The 16,165-nt window shown below is 36.4% G+C and overlaps 1 protein-coding gene across 50 annotated transcripts in view; it reads right to left on the bottom strand.

Annotated features, from left to right (window-relative positions):
• TRDN (triadin) overlaps positions 1 to 16,165 on the bottom strand; it is a 415,136-nt gene that overhangs the window by 63,464 nt on the left and 335,507 nt on the right. For all 50 annotated transcript variants that reach the window (XM_061427426.1, XM_061427397.1, XM_061427384.1 and 47 more), the window contains one exon: positions 5,769 to 5,807. In XM_061427426.1, the coding sequence (XP_061283410.1) occupies positions 5,769 to 5,807 (39 nt within the window). The remainder of the gene's footprint in view (positions 1 to 5,768; positions 5,808 to 16,165) is intronic.

Below are 16,165 nucleotides of genomic sequence, written 5' to 3'. Positions count from 1 at the left end.
ATTATCCAAAGGTTAGTACAATATGAAGAAAGGAAACTATGCCCTGTGTTTGGCAAATGAACACATTAGTGGTCACCTTTCAGAAGAGATTTTAGGACAAAAGAGTACTCAGCAGAAGCATCCTCACAGACCCTCAGCTTTAATTTAATCTATCCTTTCAATGTTTTCTCAAAGGTGGGAGGGGGGCTATATAAGTTAATGCCCTCCACCTATATTGTGTATCCCAGACCTTGATCTGGGACAGCTCACTTGGAATTAATATCTCCCTCTGGATTTCATGCTCCTCCTTTCCCTAGAATGCTCCACCCTATCACAGATATGAAAATGACAAACACAGCTCATTGATTCCACCTGCTGGAATATAGTATTTTGCCTCCTTTGAACAGCAAACTCCTGAAAAAAAGTAGTTGGGGTGTTCTAATTCCACTTATTACTGATAAATTCTCTTATTAATTCCTCTAAACTGCTTGCTACTTCCACCCCTTTACTAAAAATGCTCTCTAGTGATGATCCAGATGGGTGGGGTGGGGGCAGGGTGGAAGGGAGGTCCACGAGGGAGGGGTGTGTATGCATGGTGTAGGTTGAGTCACTAAGTTATGTCTGACTCTTGCGACTCCGTGGACTGTAGCTTGCCAGGAGTTCATGAGATTTCCCAGGCAAGAATACTGGAGTGGGTTGCCATTTCCTTCTCCAAGAATCTTCCTGAACCAGGGATTGAACCTGGGTCTCCTGCATTGCAGACAGATTTTTTTACTGACTGAGCCACCAGGGAAGCATAGCCGATTCATTTCATTGTACAGCAGAAACTAACACAACATTATAAAGCAATTATACATCGATACAAAAATAAAAATGCCTTCAAGTGGTCATAAAATGACAGATTTTTGTTAAATATAAGGGTTTTTCTCAGGTATCATGCCCCTTGACTTTCCTGTGACATTAAGACTATTGATTTTTCTATTGATCCTTTTTCTTGAAAGTGTCTGGCCTTTAGGATGCTGATACACTGTATCCCTATCTTCCAGGTAACACACTCTCCTTTTTGACCTGTTCTTTTTCTTTTCCAAGAAGCTGCCCTTCATTCTCTTCTCTTTTCTCTCCAAGTTCTAGTTTCTTGGAGAAATCCTTCTCAGCTTTGGCTTCTAACTCCAAACCTCTAAACTTACGGATACATAGTGTGAGGAATCAAAGTGAAAGTTCCCTATTGCCCAGTGTTGCTAGTACATCTCTCTCCCCGCAACCTGCATTTCCTCTGCAACTTCTACCTTTGATCACCTTCTCCATCCTTTCAAGGTTGAGACCTAGGAGTTTTACATATATATATAGGCTTCCCTGGTGGCTCAGAGGTTAAAACATCTGCCTGCAATGCAGGAGACCTGGGTTCGATCCCTGGGTCGGGAAGATCCCCTGGAGAAGGAAATGGCAACCCACTCCAGTATTCTTGCCTGGAGAATCCCATGGATGGAGGAGACTGGTAGGCTGCAGTCCATGGGGTCGCAGAGTCGGACACGACTGAGCAACTTCACTTTCACTTTTCACTTTCATATATAGCTAATGTCATCAATTTCTAGCCTCTTCCTGTGAAATAGGTTGACACTTACAAAAGTAGTGATATTAACTACACTATAGAGTGTGGTTGTGATTGTATATACTCAAATAATTGAAAGGGTGTATAACAAGATGTTATTAGTATTTTTCAATGAGTTGCTAGGTCCTGTGATTTTTAAAAACTTAATTCCTAATAATTTCACATAGAATATTAGTCATGGCCATAAAAAATATTTAAAGTAAACAATTCACTTCCTTATTGCTGCCTCTCTCTCCCTATCAATTTCACTTGCCTTTACAATACTAGATTACTATCAAAGCTATTGAGTTGAATTTATGATTCAAAATTCTTCATGTAGAATTTCACCCTGCATGGCATTCTAAGACTTAGGATATGACTCTCTTCTCATTCACCTTCTAATCATCCAGACTTTTCACCCTGGTTTCCTAAGTCCAGTTTTCTAGATTTCCAGAACCATGCTCATGTGTCTACACATCATTGCTGCAGTCTTGGCATCCTCTCTTCCTCTGTGGCCCCTGGAATCAACTTTGGTTCTTGGTCCTCTCCTCACTGTCTCTTCTCAAGTCACGCTCATCCCTGCCTCTGACTAACTCCTGAATATAACCCCCATTTATTAAATCTGAAACAAATAGAAAACATCAACTCAGTTTCTTATTAACAACTCTACCAGGTGGGTGTAATGACCTTTCTTCAATAGATAAAATATTGAAACTCAGAAACATGAAGTAATTTAAGTCACATCCTTAGCAAATGGCAAGAGAGTAAAATTCATATTTTTCTTCTATAAAGTTGGCTTCCACCATGCTTTATAGTCACCTTCCTGTCTCAGATGCTCTTGCATACTCCTAAAATCCCAGCTTAATCCATCATCTCCCTGAAGTTTCAATGATTAGCACAGACTATAGGAATGCCCCCTCTCTCTAAACTCCTAGAGACTCTTTACTAATTTAACTAATTATCTAAGAACCATCTTTCAATAGTTCATGTCTATGTCTTTGGTTAGACTCTCTTGGGATGGGAAACATCACTTGTTTCTAAACTTTGTTTCACCAAGCACAGTTCTTAACATATGGCAGTGATATTAGCATAATATATATTGTTAACAAATTGTGAATTGATCATGTTTTATAATAAAATATGTCATTAGTTCTGATTTCTCTTTCCTTTTAGGAAGATGAAAATAAATATAACATAAAAATAGACAAAAATATTTAATGTAAAGTACCTGATGCAAAGAACTGACTTCTTGGAAAAGACACTAATGTTGGGAAAGATTGAAAGCAGGAGAAGGGGATGACAGAGGATGAGATGGTTGGATGGCATCACTGACTCGATGGACATGAGTTTGAGCAAGTTCAGGAGTTGGTGATGGACAGGGAAGCCTGGCATGCTGCAGTCTATGGGGTTGTAAAGAGTCGGACACAACTGAGTGACTGACTGACTGACTGAATAATAGGGAATTTATAGTGCATATATTGGAGAAGGCAATGGCAACCCACTCCAGTACTCTTGCCTGGAGAATCCCATGGACGCAGGACCCTGGTAGGGTGCAGTCCGTGGGGTCGCCAAGAGTCGGACATGACTGAGCGACTTCACTTTCACTTTTCATTTTAATGCATTGGAGAAGGAAATGGCAACCCACTCCAGTGTTCTTGCCTGGAGAATCCCATGGACGCAGGAGCCTGGTGGGCTGCCATCTATGGGGTCGCACAGAGTCGGACATGACTGAAGCGACTTAGCAGTAGCAGCAGCAGTGCATATATTACTTTTTCCATTATATATCAAAAGTAAAATAAGCCATAAAATACAGTGTTGTTTATAGGAATGGGTGACATGATGCAACTTTTAACTGACCAGCAATTTTTCGCTGACACCAGTAAGCGTGCTTACAAAAGGAGAGCAATTTTTATACATAGCTTTTCCTTTTTTTAGATATATCTAAAGCTCAATTATAATTTTTGATATTAAGATTCAATGTATCATTTTGTCCTTATCATGCACTTTTTTCACTGTTTAAAATTGCTCATTTTTCATTTATCATCCAGAGAATGCATACTTTCAGATTTTATGCTGCGGCTTAGTCACTCATATAGTCTGTGACCCTATGGACTGTGGCCCACCAGACTCCTCTGTCCATGGGATTTTCCAGGCAAGAATATTGGAGTGGGTTGCCATTTCCTTCTCCAGGAGATCTTCCTGAGGCAAGGATCAAACCGTGTCTCTTGCGTCTCTTGGCAGGTGGATTCTTTACTACTGGTGCCACCTGGGAAGCCCTTCAGATTTTATAAAGTCACTCAAATGATTATGTTCATTCATTAAAAATACAAAAACACTTAAGCAATTCCTTTTGATATGTTGGCAACACTTTTGATACAAAGGAAAATAATTCAGGTTAATATTTAACCTATACATGGAATGGTGAAGCAAGAATTACTTAAATGTATGTTAAAATGTGCTCAAGTATATGCAAATATTTTAAAACCAATTATATGAATTTCTGGACTGGATGAAGCACAAGTTGGAATCAGGACTGCAGGGAGAAATGTCAGTATCCTCAGATATGCAGATGACTACCACCCTTTGGGAGAAAGTGAACAGCCTCTTGATGAAAGTGAAAGAGGGGAGTGAAAAACCTGGCTTAAAACTCAACATTCAAGAAATTAAGATCATGGCATCTGGTCCCATCACTTCATGGCAAATAGATGGGGAAACAGTGGAAACAGTGACAGAGTTTATTTTCTTGGGCTCCAAAATCACTGCAGATGGTGACTGCAGCCGTGCAGTTAAAAGATGCATGCTCCTTGGAAGAGAACTATGACCAACCTAGACAGCATATTAAAAAGCAGAGACATTACTTTGCCAACAAAGGTCCATCTAGTTAAAGCTATGGTTTTTCCAGTAGTCATGTATGGAGTCATGTATGTGAGAGTTGGACCATAAAGAAAGCTGAGTGCCAAAGAATTGATGCTTTTGAACTGTGGTGTTGGAGAAGACTCTTGAGAGTCCCTTGGACTGAAAAATCAAACCAGTCAATCCTAAAGGAAATCACTCCTGAATATTCATTGGAAGGACTGATACTGAAGCTGAAGCTCCAATACTTTGGCCACCTGATGTGAAGAACTGACTCATTGGAAAAGACCCTGATGTTGGGAAAGATTGACTGCAGGAGGAGAAGGGGACAACAGAGGATGAGATGGTTTGATGGCATCAGCGACTTGATGGACATGAGTTTGAGCAAGCTTCAGGAGTTGGTGATGGGCAGGGAAGCATGAATGGCATGCTGCAATTCATGGGGTCACAAAGAGCTGGACACGACTTAGTAACTGAACTGAACTGAACTGATCTGAATGTCTGCATGTACACTGTATCACTTTCACTCTAAGGAGAGATATAGATATAACCTTATTGCATATGTAGATACAGGTGTGTAAATATCTTCATAAACATCTTCATATAGATAGTTTATATCTTTATCTTCATATAGTATATAAAATATTTGGAATAGAGTTAGCCCTAGAAAGATTGTAATTAAAAGAAGTTTTCATCAGGAATTTTAGTGTTTTCTTCCTGTCCTTTATTCTATAATGTTCCTTCTTCTAACTTTTAACACCTGTCTTAAAAATGACAAGCTAATCTCTTGTCTCCTTTTCTCATAAAAATTTTCAGGAAGTCTCTTTTAAAAGTACTCCTATTTTCAAATTAAAGGTCAGTAATACAATGGATTACCTCTCCTAAAATATGTGGATATTCAAATAGTAAGGGAGAAAATGATTGAACTTTTATGTTAAACCATATGAAACTACTGTTTTTTAGGTAAAAGATGTTCAAGTGTAGGCGATTCCATAAGGTTCAACCAATTATAAGATTTAGGCATTTGTCACAATCTGGCTACATCCTCTGAAATTCAGATTGTCCCATTAGCACTTTGAAAACAGTATTCAGTTGCCCACTAGATAAATAAGGAACAGCATATGTTAACAGGTCCAATACTTGGACAAACAACTAAAATCTGCTACCAGAAAACAGAATCCATATTAATTTTAGCATACATCTGTTTATTACTTATTACAATGAAAATATATGAAATACACAAGTATTTTTCAATGTTTTCAGCCTTGGACAACCTGGTCATAACACCAGCCTTGTTCATGATAAACAGAATATAAATTAAAAGGTAAATCTCGCAAGGTTTCCTTACCTGCTTTGGGCATCTTTTCATCTTTTTTAATTTCAGGTTCTGGGGTAAAACAAACAAATTGGAAAAAAATAAGCATTTTTTAAAAATCAGTACTAAATGGAATAATAGGCAGGCTTTAATAGATTTTTCTCATGTGTTCTAAGTTTCAATTATAGTTTCATACTTTAAACAATATACAATGGAATATGTATTTGAAATAAACTATAAAGTAACTTAAGCAAAAGTACTTTGATTTAAATTTCTATTAAAAACTGAAAAGTTTTAGTATACTAATCAAGAAATTTGGCATTATACTAATCAAGAAATTTGGCATTCTGTCTTCAATAAGAACCATCTATTATGATTCATAAATTCTCTTAGCATTGCAGATAAGAAAATTAGCCAAAACTGCTCAGGAAAAAATATGTTCTAATTTTTCCTAATTTGACCAATTTAAGCAATTTTCTATTTTTGAAAATATACATTGAATTCATGGAGCTCCACCTGGTGGTTAATTTAATCATTTCAAACTGGTATAATTGTTTTTACTAGTATTTGTTATTAATTTTATAAAAATAAAAAAATGGCTTAACTTTGGTATAATAATATAAACACATTAAAATATTGTCCTTTCTTACTGTCCTAGGACAATGGCATTTGTCTATAAACTCTGCATTCTAACTTAATATAAGTATAGGATAAATACATAGTGTTTTGAGTTATCTTCATGACATTATCCCAACCACTGTAATAATTACATATTTTCATATTTCCCAGTCTTTTCCCTTATTTAAACAATTTTGCCTCCGTCTCAGAGTTCTCCTTTGTTGGCATAAATTCTTGTTTGATTAATGGAAGGGTTCTGGTACATTACAATTTTTCCTGCTTTCAAACAGCAGAAAAACTGAGCTCGTGGTTGAGCTATTACTGAGTATAAATTTTGTGTCAGGCATAGTGCTAACTGGCTTTATTTAGGGCTTAGCCTAATAGGGTCTATTTTCTAAAGTTATGATTTTTTAAAACATAAAAGCTCGTTTGCTTAACTGCAGAATTGGCTGTAATAGAGAATTGCATAGCCATTGACACCCTACTTCCTGTAACACTTGAATACACATCCTGTGAAAAGTGATTATCGGTACTATTGCAGGTCCACACTCCCTGGCACGTATCTCTCTTTTTCAGTTAATACATTCATTAGCTGGGGAAGAAGTGGAGTTGCTCAGTTGTGTGCAACTCTGCAATTCTGTGGACTGTAGCTTACCAGGCTCCACTGTCCATGGAATTTTCCAGGCAAGAATACTGGAGTGGGTTGCCATTTCCTTCTCCAGGGGATCTTCCTGACCCAGGGATCGAACCTGGGTCTCCCACATTGCAGGCAGACGCTTTACCCTCTGAGCTACCAGGGAATCCCATACACTATTTTAATGTTTCCTATGTGCCTTAATGTTATATAAAGTTTTGTTATACATTTTTTTAAATTAAATTTTTGTTTGTGTACTGTCATTAGATTTTAAGTTTCATAAGGGCAAGAGCTGTGTCTTGTTTATTACTCAAATATCAGTATTTGGTCAAATATCTAACAGGTGGTGTTATGATCAATAAATATTGTTGAATGAATGGCTGAACAAAACAAATTCAGGCAAAGAAATATAGAGCAAAAAAATATATAAAAAGATGAAATGCTCCCTCCTGTGTATCTGTAGTCCTAGAAGAAATTGATTAATCCCATGGTTCTAGAGTTAAAGAAAAATTCAGTGCCCTAGGATGGGGTCCATAGGCATTTTGTTCATCATGTAGAACTGTCTGTTTGAAAGTTTTTCTTCTCAATGTACACTTGTTTTTCTCCCCTGTCAATCACATTGCCACTATAATCTTGAAATGGAACCATTTTAGCCTTGATGCTTGTCAAAAGATCTTCTATAAAAAATAAAAGTTGTGGGGAATATTTTTATCATCTATGTGCACAGTACAATCAGAACCAACTTCTACCTTGTTCATGAAATTTTATAATTTTATAATTATATAAATGTCTTATCATCATGCAACATGTACGGGGCTATGGACCCTCTCATGATGCTGGAACTACTGACTTTCGGTGTTATATAAACACTAACAAGATAAATGCACAACTTAGGAATTCTTGGCAAGTGTGGAAAGAAGGCTCTTGGATATGTAATCTAGCTTTAATAGCAAGCTCATTTATTTAGTTTTGTTACCTTGGGCATAACTTAAAACCTCGTCTCAATTTTGTCATTGCTGAAATGGAGAAAATAATGTGAAACTGATCAGAGAATTAAGAGTAACATACAGAAAAGGCTTACTTATTTTAAAATTATGCTCATGAACTTAAATTGCAGCACCTCCCAAGGTAATTTTCTTTTGTTCTTACACAACTGGGATTTTACCCTTGAATATGCAAAGCAGGAATTGATAGGTGAGTATTTCTAAGGTGAACATCTCTTTTATTAGGCTCCTTGGTCACTACGAACTCAGTGTCTCTGTTTTGTAGATGGCATTTTTACTGAAGCTTGTCTTTGAGTCATATATAGATGCCTGTTCTTAGTCATATCAAAATGATAACTAGATATATATGTCTTATACACATAGACATATTTTATGTGTTTATGTTGTTGTTGTTCAGTCACTAAGTTGTGTCCAACTCTGCAAACCCACGGATTGCAGCACACCAGGCTTCCCTATCCCTCACTATCTCCTAGAGTTTGCTCAAACTCATATCCGTTAAGTCAGTGAAGCTATCTAGCCATTTCACCCTCTGCCGCCCTCTTTTCCTTCTGTCTTCAATCTTCCCCAGCGTCAGGGTCTTTTCCAGTGAGTCGGCTCTATGTATACATCTTTCAGTCACTCAGTTGTGTCCAACTGTTTGCGACCACATGGACCGCCAGGCTTCCCTGTCCTTTATCAACTCCCGGAGCTTGCTCAAACTCATGTCCATTGAGTCGGTGATGTCATCCAACCAATTCATCCTCTGTCATCCCCTTCTCCTCCTGCCTTCAATATTTCTCAGCATCAGGGTCTTTTCCAATAAGTTGGCTCTTTGCATCATGTGGCCAAAGTATTGGAACTTCAGCTTCAGCATCAGTCCTTCCAATGAATATTCAGGGTTGATTTCCTTTTGGATTGACTGGTTTGATAAAAACAATATATATGTCTATAATAATGTGTGCTCAGTCATGTCTGACTCTTTGCGACCCTATGGACTGAGACCACCAGGCTCTGATCTCAATGGGATTTTCCCAGCAAGAATACTGGAATGGGTTGCCATTTACTCCTGCACAGAATTGTCCCAACACAGGGATCAAATTCACGTCTACCTGTGTCTCCTGCATTGAAGCCAGATTCTTTACCACTGAGCCATTGGGAAATCCCTATATATGAATATACATTTTTTTTTAAGTTTAGTCAAAAGGTTTAATTGAAGTTTCAGGAAACTAAGGGCAGTGAATGATGCTGAAGATTGCAACCTGGAAGTTGGAAAAAGAGAATAGGAACTTTTATTTTCACCCATCTATACTGCTAAAACATTTTTACCATTATTATTATTATATAAGAAAAATATCTGGTGTCCATAAACATTTTTCACAAGCCCTTCATTTGAGCTTCACACACAAGCTCTGCAGAAACATGGAATCAAACAATCCCCAAGCTGAATGGTTGAAGCAGACAGCCTGCCAATTTGTATGTAGCAGAGTTTTCCAGGCTGTTGATTTCATTTATGAAATGTGAATTGCTGGTGGGCCTGGGGAGGGGAGCTTCATTAATGATTTTTCAATGTCATCAACACTACATTCTCAAGTGAAGCAGGCCAACCAAATTTAAACATGCATATGCTTGAGTTTAAAAAAGGGTAGCAGTGGAAAACAACTTTGTTTAGGAGTCTCTGCTTTGTCTTCACAAATCAAAAAGAAGGTATAAATCCCAAGAATGTGCATTCTTTTTTGAATGTCTCCATTTTAAATACTTTGCAAGTTAGAAGCTGAATGACACTACTCTTTCTTTTCCCAATCTTTTTTATCATTATCACACAATAAAACAATTTATCATTATCACACTGTTATTTGCTTCTTCAGCACATAGGAGCTTTATATGTGCAATAAAATATAATAATTCTTGGTTTTGCAACCAATGATGTTTTGTATATTCTACATGACACTCAGTAAGTGTATTATATACATTATCTAAAATTTATTTAAATAATGTTAAATATTCATAAATATTTATTAGCTCACTAACCACAGTAGAATACAAACTTCCTGAGTCCTGGGATGATTTTCTGTTTTATCTTTTATATGATAGTGCCTAGATCAGTGCTTTGCACAGACTAAGGATCAATAAATATTTGCTGTATGAATGAACATACAAACCTAATATAAACCTAATATTACACCCACTTTATAGATAATAATATTGAGGCCTACAGATAATAACATTGAGGCTTAATACTTATCTATGTATGTACTTCCTAGTAAGTGGAAAAACTGGTCTCTGAATACTGATTTTTTCCAACTCTAAAATGTGAAGCATTTGTAAGCACACTGCTATGGGTTTTTCTGGTGGCTCAGACAGTAAAGAATCTGCCTGCAAGGAAGGATCCCTGGGTCAGGAAGATCTCCTGAAGATGGGAATGGCTTCCAGTATTCTTATCTGGAGAAAACCATGGGCAGAAGAGCATGGTGGGCTACAGTCTACGGGGTCGCAAAGATTTAGACACAACTGAGGGACGAACAAACACACAAGCACCCTTCTATAACTACTGTTGATACAGATAGAATGAATGTTTTTAAATATCTCACACAAAAAGACTACATAGAAAGCCACATACTACATCGTATAGGTACACATTACTAACAGAGTCATTAAGATTGTAATTGGCATGAACAGTAAAGCCATTGAGGTTTCTAGTTTTTTCAGCCAGTCATTAAAAAATGAATCATATAAACAATTTCCTAAATTAAGCTGGTTAAACTAGATAGACTGACTATTGATAGAAAATTGATAACTGCCTCACTCGCTGCCAGAGTAGTAGTTAATATTTAGTGGCAAGGAGAGACTTTACACTTAAAATCAGGTCACCAAACCCATTTGTATGAAATATATAAAGGAGCTTCAGTATTGTTTTCCTTTGTCAATTGTATGTCAGTTTTGGTCTGAGGGAGTCTAGAGAGCCTGCTAGCAAAGGAGGTGGGTCATGCTGCCAGGCATGAGTCCAAATGTACCTCAGGTGACTGTGTGACCTGGGCAATTCACTCCTAGCGCTTCAATTTTCACATTAATGAAAAAAAGGATTGTTGTGAAAATTAGATTGAACACAACTGTGAAGCACTTAGAACAAAGCCAACAGTGTATGTTAGTCTATTTACTGATATTTGAAATGATTTTTCTTATATTTTTCCACCATACTGTTAAAGCATATTTAAATATAAATATATTTAAATAAAATAATTAAAGTTATATTAAATGAAGTTACATTCATAAATTTAAATCCATGATTTTTGTATCTTTTGAGTAGTCATTTGCACTTTTCAATGAATATCTGCTACTATTACAATTATACACATATACACATTTACATTTCACTGTTGTCCTCATTGGGCTTCCCTTGTCGTTCAAGTGGTAAAGAATCTGCCTGCAATGCAGGAGCCGCAGGTGACACAATTTCGATCCCTGGGTCAGGAAGATCTCCTGGAGGAAGAAATGGCGATCCACTCTAGTATTTTTGCCTGGAGAATCCCATGGACAGAGGAGCCTGGTGGGCTTCAGTCCATGGGGCGCAAAGAGTCGGACACGACTGAGCGACCTAGCATGCATACGCACGTGGTCCTCACTGTATTATTTAACAATCAATGTTTTGTAAAACACACACATACACACTTTCACATTTTCTTTCCTGCGTGAGAGATGGAGCACTACTGTCACTCTAACCAGCTTCACTACAAGATTTGGATTTGGAACAAACTTCAGTGAATCCGTGTTTCTTCTTAATTATGTCTTAAGAGAAACTGTTGAAAATAAGAGATGTATTTTAGTAGGTAGCATTTTATTTCATCTGCCGTGGACGCATGATTTTGTAATCCAGGTAAATACAACTGTGAGAAAGACAAGCTCTGATTACCAATCAGTCTGACTGGGATCATCTTTAGTTCACAGACTTTCAAAAACACAAAACTGCCCTGAGTTTGGGTAAAGTCACAGAGAGAACCAACACCTACCAACTTCTACTCTACTTTTCATCTTATCTCTGTCTACGTTTCTTTAATTCAATACTACATGGGCTGTTTAATTTTTTTCCTTTCTCTTATTTAACCACATTCACATGTTTATGAAACCTCATGCACCTTCTATGTTCCTATTTTTCTTGTTTGAGTTTTTAAATCGGTGTTATCTTTGGTTATAAACTGAGGAATCCTTTCATGCATAATAAAGGGGTAAGGTGATGGTGTTCTCAAGTAATTGCCCAATCTCATCCAAAGCAAGAGACCATTTGTTGCACTGCAGTTGGAGAAAAACCAACCAACCAAACAAAAAAGTCCTTCAGTTTAAAACGTATTTCCCTATTTATTAACCAAATGATCTAATGCAGGCATCAGAAAGACTCTAAATTTTAAATTCCTAACCTTCTGAAAGGGGAACAATGATAATTAGCTGATGTCTCTGTGGCTGAAATGAGACTGAATAATTTAACAAATATTTCCTGAGCATTCATGTACGAACATACAACACATAGACATCCACAGATTGGATGAAAACTTTGGTATGCCTCATCTAAGGCACCACTGGAGGCCGCTTCACTTTTACTCTCTTCCAGCTTTCTTTACCAAGTATCCTGAGATCTTGGAGGACAAGGATTGTGTCTTCTTCATTAGTGGAGTCTCATGACTAAGATATTCCCAGAATATTATACTATCACTCAAATGTTGTTATGAAACAAAACAATTTAAGATGTGGTTTAAAAATGCCGAGAAAATAAAATTTATGTTTCATTTTTAGATGTTTTAGACCAAAATATAAAGTAGAATCCTTGTCCCACTAATCAAAAATTTGCATGGGTGGAAAAGACCATTAGAAGGGACCCAGCAGACACACAACACTGGGGGAAATTATCTTCAGATAACTATCTGGTAATTTCAGAGCTGCAGTTAGAGTCTCAAGCTACTGGGCACAGCGCTCTTTCCATAACAGGTATGCACACATACACAAACACACCCCCACCACACCCATGGTGTGTATTTCTGTCCGTGTCTGTCTCTCTCTCACCTCTCATTCCCATTGTGTCAACAGGAAAAGAAATTATGCTTTATAAGCTTCTATAGTTACAGTTCTAAAAATAGCTTTAGTTCGCAATACAAACACTTAATGCATGACCCAACGTTTATGCCTAAGTCCTGATTCGGCAACACTTCTTTGGCAAGATTCCCATAGGACTTTGGTGCTCAAAAGTAAGTTTGCTGAGTGGACACTAAAAACACAAAATGAGCCAGAGGGCATTCTCTCTTTGCAGTGCAGAATAAATGCATACATTTTCCCTGCCTCATCCTGTCATCGTTTCATTTTTGTGATCCTTTGTCTTTTGTATATGCTAAATACAATGTACCACGTTGCTGATAGTGTCACTCTGTCTCTGTCTAATCTTTTTTGTATGCCTTGCTATGTGCCTCATTATTCTACCTTTCCCTGAAACTTCCCAACATGAAGACTCTGTACTGAAATAAGTAAGAAATAATGTGAAGAGACTGAACATACTGTAGGTCGCACAGATAATAGTCAGTACGAACAAGGTCCTGTGATGTTATCTGAAGATGGCAGGAGAGGTGGTTGGATTTATTGCAGGTAATGAGCCAGGTGACTTTAAACCATTCAAATGGTCCAGAAAATGGTGGAAAAATCACTTGCCAAGGCAAATAAGCAGACATTCTTATTCTTTTTCCCCTTAACAAAAGAGAGTCACTTTTTCTTACTTATATCTCTGAGCACCAGCATGCATTTTCTTTGACTTGAAGTGAGAATAATCAGTTACATTAACAAAAGGTCAAAGGTCATAGGTATGGATCATCCTACATCTGGTTAAATACTTAAAAATAATAGATGACCTGATATGAAAAACAATACATTTAAAGCTTTTTTAAAAAAGTGAACAAGAAAAATAAAAATGAATTAATAAATAAAAACTATGATATTTAAAAACTTTTTCCTTCAAGGAGAGAAGCACATTAGGATATTTGCATAAAGTGGCTTGGAGTGACAAGAAACATGAACACACAGAGTGAAAGTGAGGCATTCTTTAGAGGGCTTAAATGGAAAGAATACCAAGGAAGGAATACTGAAGCTTTACATTTATAACTGCCATATATTTCACATACATATAGTTGTACATATATTATGTACATTAGTTTTTTGGAGGAAGGAAGTAAAATTCACAGTACTTGGATGCATTAATTTTGGAAAGCCAGTGATTACAGAAAAAATTTTGGCAGTCTCAACTACTTCACTTACCAACATATAACCACTTTCCATTCATTCTATCAACTTGGCAGTTTGGCCTGATGGGCTTAACTGGAAAAGCGTTAGGCTGTTAACTGCTGCTTAGAATAAAAGTGCTATTGTTTTTGGTACTATTCTTATCTTCAGGAAAGGAACTGTAAATCACTTTTGTTCACATGTTTGGCAGAATTCAGCATGAAGCCTTCTGGTCCTGGACTTTTCTTCATTAGCAGGCTTTTGATTATGTTCTCATTGTTATTATTCTGTACAAATTTTTTATTTCTTCATGATTCAGTCTTGGCCATTGCATGCTTCTAGATATTTACTCATATCTTCTAGGTTATCCAAGTTGTTGGCATATAAACATTCACAGTAATCTTTTATGATCCTCTTTTTAATTTTTTGTAGCAAGAGTTATAAATTCTCCTCTTTTACTCTGATTTCATTTTACTTGGCTCTTCACTTTTTTTTTTTTTTAATCTAGCCAAAGGTTTGTCATTTTTATTGATCTTTTCAAAAGACAACTCTTGGTTTTGTTGATCTTTCTACTCTTTATTTTGTTTAAGTCTGCTCTAATCTTTTTTATTTCCTTCCTTCTGCTAACTTTGGGCTTAGTTTGTTCTTTTTTACTCTAATACCTTGAAGTATGCAGTTAGGTTGTTTATTTGAAATCTTTCTATTTTTTAATGTACTTATTGCTATGAACTTCTCTCTTAGAACTGCTTTTGATGCATTCTGTTAAGTTTTGGTATGTTGAGTTTTCATTTTCATTTTTCCGAAGATATTTTCTAATCTCCCTTTTAATTTCTTCTTTGATTTACTGGATGTTTAAGAATATGTTGTTTAATTTCTATGTATCTGTGAATTTTAATATTTAAGTGTGCATGATATTATCATTATGTTTCATGCTTTTTGATTGGACATTAAATGAAGCCTTTCAATAATCCTTTCTAGGCTACAGTCCATGGGTCTTAAAGAGTCAGACATGACTGAGCAACTAACACATTTACACTTTCAATTTCATTATTTACTAAAGAAGATATGATAAGCTTTCAAGCTAACAAGATTTCTTTTAAAATTAATTTCTTTTTCAGCAGGAATTTTTAAAATTGTAGCTGTTATAATATATGTGAGAATTTACTGACTCCCTTTAAGGAAAGAAGGTCTAAGGTGACACCATCTCTCACAGGTAAAAGTGAAAGTCTTTCTATATAATGCTATTCTTTCTGTCAAAATGTCCAAGGACTGTCATTCACACTCAGCACCACAGGCCCGAAACTTGGTTGTTTGGTAGTAAACAAATGATGACACTAAATGCATAAAATTTCAAAGCACCAATAATATCTCAGTGTATTACTATAAGAGGTCATTGTTGCTTTAAATGGTAAAATAAAAAAGATACTAAATATTCTCAAGCAGTTATTTGAAACATATAGTAATGCAGAAAGCTCAACATTAATGAAATGAGGATATAACTTTTTAAAAAATGCATCTTTTCCAAAATGCTGCCTTCCCCACTGTCACTGTCTGTGATTATGCACTGGGTGGAGCTCCGCTGACCGTCTGGGATAGGATGATGAAAAAACAATCCCCAGAGCGATGGAAGAAGACAGGAAACTCAAACAGATATTTCCAGTGTCCAAAGACTCAAACTAGCACCATGTGTTTTTCTTGTTGTTTATTCGCTAAGTTGTGCCTGACTCTCCTAAATTGTTTTTCATTTATATATTTATATATTCCACACACATTTTTAGTGGGGAAAAATTTTGCATTTTGCTTTCTTAATAAAACTGTGGAAATTTATAACACTCCTGTCCCTCATTTTTTAATACTTATATCTTAGTTTGGAAAAAGTTATAACATCGTTGAATGATTAAATTACTTGATGGAATCAAATCTTTCAATTTAGATATTTATATAAA

The sequence above is a fragment of the Bos javanicus genome, chromosome 9, assembly GCF_032452875.1.
Source record: "Bos javanicus breed banteng chromosome 9, ARS-OSU_banteng_1.0, whole genome shotgun sequence".
NCBI lineage: Eukaryota > Metazoa > Chordata > Mammalia > Artiodactyla > Bovidae > Bos > Bos javanicus.
The sequence above is the reverse complement of the archived record's forward strand: the minus strand, read 5'-3'. Positions and strand labels throughout refer to the sequence as shown.